The sequence below is a fragment of the Mustelus asterias genome, chromosome 13, assembly GCF_964213995.1.
Source record: "Mustelus asterias chromosome 13, sMusAst1.hap1.1, whole genome shotgun sequence".
In the NCBI taxonomy this organism is placed as follows: Eukaryota; Metazoa; Chordata; class Chondrichthyes; order Carcharhiniformes; family Triakidae; genus Mustelus; species Mustelus asterias.
Window position 1 is genome coordinate 29,262,386 of NC_135813.1, and position 4,021 is coordinate 29,266,406.

Consider the following 4,021-nt stretch of genomic DNA (forward strand, 5'->3'; position numbering starts at 1 on the left):
ATGCAACTTGCCTTCCTAATTGCATGCTGTACCTGCATGCTAACTTCCAGAATTCTCTGTACAAGCACACCCAAGTCTCTTAGAACATCATTTCTTACAAGTTGCACATCTTTTTTAAAAAATAGTCCTATTTTCTATTTTACGACCATAATGAATAACTTCACACTTCCCTACATTGTACTCCATCTGCCATTGTGTTGTCCACTCACTGAATCTGTCTATATCTCTTTGCAGCCTCTTTGTGTCTTCCCCACAGCTTACCTTCCCATCTAGCTTGGTATCATCAGCAAATTTTGATACATTACTGTAGTAACTTGGCTCCACCAGCTATTGACAAACAGGGAACATTTATTAACAGCAACAGCTTAGATATAGAGCAATGTGGATACTTCTCACCATGCCTTCAGGATCTAACTGCTGCGACAAGCCCAGTCAAGTAGGAATTAAACTCCAACTTGATTCCCGATTGGTCAGCCTGGTCATGTGGTCCTTCAGAAGCTCGCCCTTTAAAGGAGCCTGACACCACATCCCTCTTCCTCTAAGTTCCTTTATACACAGAATTATAGTTAACATATACAATTCCCCATAATTTACAGTAATTAACATTTTTAATCAGTCCATCAGAAGCTGAGTCTCTCAGGTGGCCTCCATTTCCTTATCGAATGGTGCAACTCCAATGATTGGGGTGTCATTGTATGGGGATGACAACTCTCGCTCCACATAGGATAATACCGTCCTTGCAACTTAGCCCATTCTTCCTAACGTGGAATGGCTTCATTTCTGCGGAAATCATCTCATTCTGCCAACCTACTAATATCCTGTTTCTGATCTTCGATCACAGTGGATCTCTGTTGGTCCAAAATCATATCTGCTGTGCCAAAACTGGCAAAGTGCAAGGTGGGGTGTTTAGGAAATTCATTGGCATCACGATCTCTTGTGGCACTGGGTTTGAGGGGGAGGAGCGGTGGTATACTCTCTGGCAATGGACGATAGCTAAGGGCATTAGTGTTGACTATGTCCCTGGCCGGTGTTCAAACGTGTATTCATAGGCTGACGAGAACAATGCCCAATGTTGAATTCTGACCAATGCAATTGGCGGAATGGCTTTATCCATCTTGAATAAACCCAATAGTGGCTTTGGTCTGTAATGACTGTAAAATGTCTACCCGTAGACATATTAATGGAGCTTTCTCACTCCATACATCACAGATAGCCCTTCTTTTTTCTATCTGCGAGTAACCCTTCTCAGCTCCTGAAACAGTTCTTGACACATATACAAGAGATCTCTCAGACCCATCATCCATTCTGTGTGATAAAACTGCCCCAGTGCCAAACGGGGAGACGTCACATGTTAGCGCAAACTTCTTAGGCGGATCAAAATGCACCAAAAAGAAAGATGAATGCAATAGTTGTTTGACTTTGTTAAATGCTTCTCTCTATGGTGCTTTCCAGAACCATCTCTGGTCCTCCTTCAATAAAACATGTAATGGAGCCAATAGTGATGACAGATTTGGCAGGAACCACCTATAATAATTAACCATCTCGAGGAATGATTTAAGCTCCAAAGCATTAGTAAAGTCATGTTGGCTTGTTCCAATTATGCAATGGTTTTCTAAGTGCATTGTTGAGGTTTCCTTAATAATAGATTCCAGCATTTTCTCAACAACTGACGCTAGGCTAAGTGGCCTGTAGTTCACTGTTTTCCCTCTCCTCTTTTCTAAATAAATGATATAACATTTGCCAAATTCCAATCTAATGGGACCATTCCCGAATCTAAGGAATTTTGGGAAATCATAGCCAGCACATCCACTATCTTTGCAGCCACCTCTTTTAGAACCCTAACGTGCAGATCATCAGATCCCAGGTATTAGTTGAACTTTGCCAATACCTTTTTACTGTTTCTTTATGATTCACAATATCTATTTGCCTCCGCACCTTTAAGTCTATTGATCCAATTAGCCTTAGCCAATTCTTCCCTCATACCCATGCAGTTGGCTTTAAGTTTTGATTCTTGTTTGTGATTGGAGTATGTTAGTGTAGGATCTACTATCTGCTATCCTCATGAACAGTCCCCAGGTCATGAAGTGAACATAGGAACATAAGAATTAGGAGCAGAAGTAGGCAATTCAGCCCTACGAGCCTGCTCCGCCATTCAATCAAATTATAGCTGGTTGCTTCCTGGTCCCAAAGCATATATGGGCCAAGGATCCGGGTTCGCTTCCCGGCTTGGGTCACTGTCTGTGTGGACGTTGCATGTCCTCCCTGTGTCTGCATGGGTTTCCTCCAAGTGCTCCGGTTTCCTCCCACACTCCAAAGATATGCTAAATTCTCCCTCAGTGTACCTGAATAGACGTCAGAGTGTGGCGACTAGGGGATTTTCACAGTAACTTCATTGCAGTGTTGATGTAAGCCTACTTGTGACTAATAAATAAACTTTACTTTTACATTGTCCATGAGGGCATTCAGGGATCATTAACCTTTCTTTAAATAAGGTGTTCCCTTCAGGACATGTACATTCTACTGCTGGGGGAATGAATAATTTTCATGTACCAAGTAAATGACAATTTATGTGATCAACATAACTTTCTTGTGAGTGGATTCTTGTTTCCCTGTTCCCTTTGAACCTTGACAAAATGGCACACAGCCATCATTTTAAACAATCTATTAACTGCTTATTTTCCAAAAGAGATAAACGTACACATCAATAAATTGCATTTTCAATTAATATATTTCAATTTTCTCCCAGATTCAAGCTCGCAAGATGGATAACACATCCTCCCCGCCTCTCAACTGGGAAGTGAGTGCCAACTATTCGGCAGGGAGTCCTCACTGTAAACCTGAGGTCCTCGGTACATTCATTCCGATTTTTCTCACGTTGGTCTTTTCAGTGGGCTTCATTTTGAACAGCATCAGCCTCTGGATCTTTTGGTTTTACATCAAGAGGTGGAGTGCTGGGATGATACTGCAGTTCAACCTGGCTTTAGCAGACGCCATCATAACTCCTGCCGCACCGTTCATGATCGTCTACTTCTCAGTGTCGCACTGGCCCTTCGGGCAGTTTCTCTGTCAACTGAAGGTCTTCTTACTGAGCACCAACATGTACGGCAGCATCTACTTTCTCACCCTTATCGGCATACACCGGTACCTTGCCGTGGTGCACTGCACAAAGAAAACCATCTTAAAGGAGGAGAAGTTTGTAAAGATAGTTTGTGCGGGAGTCTGGATTATCCTGTTTGCCCAAGGGTTTCCGTTCTTTTTTGTCCTCAAAACCACTGACTTGAACAATTCCACCCACTGTCTGAGCATACATCAGGACGAGCAGGCGGTTTTATACTTTGTGTGGAACACAGTTATTCTATTCACCGGCTACATCATTCCATTTTTTGCCTCCATTATTTTCTATGGATTACTCGCCAGCTTCATTGTAAAGTTGAAAACCAATCAACTTAAGAGCAAAAGTATGAAAATGAAATCCATGAAAATGATTTTAGTGAGCCTGGCGATTTTCATCATCTGTTTCCTGCCTGTACATGTGTCCCGGACATTTGGGATTACGCTTAAACTCTTTGATCCTGATCAGTGTGAATTACTCAACCTTTTTGAACTTGTTTATTATAAGTGTTTGGCTCTGTCCAGCGCAAATTGCTGTCTGGACCCATTATTATATTTTTATGCTTCAAAAAAATTCAAGGAGTCATTACGCAGCGTTGTGAGTTCCCTAAGATGCTGGAACAATAAGTGAAGATGGGAACAAAAAATGCTGGAAATACTCAGGAGGTCAGGCAGCCTTTGTGGGGAGAAAAAGAGTTAACATTTTATAAGATCATAAGTTCATAGGATATAGGAGCAGGATTAGGCCATTCAGCCCATCGAGTCCGCTCCCCCATTCGATCATGGCTGACATGCTCCTCATCCCCATTTTCCTGTCTCCTCCCCATAATCTTTCAACCCATTACCAATTAAAAATCTGTCTCTTAGACCAAGGACCTTTCATTAGACTCAGGTAAAACAGAACATTTCC

General features: G+C 42.1%; 1 protein-coding gene across 1 annotated transcript; it reads left to right on the forward strand.

The window, feature by feature from the left end:
- Nucleotides 1–2,761: 2,761 nt before the first annotated feature.
- LOC144503065 (P2Y purinoceptor 4-like) lies at nt 2,762–3,742 on the forward strand. Its single transcript, XM_078227566.1, has one exon. The coding sequence runs from the start codon at nt 2,762–2,764 to the stop codon at nt 3,740–3,742; it is 981 nt and encodes a 326-aa protein (XP_078083692.1).
- Nucleotides 3,743–4,021: the final 279 nt, after the last annotated feature.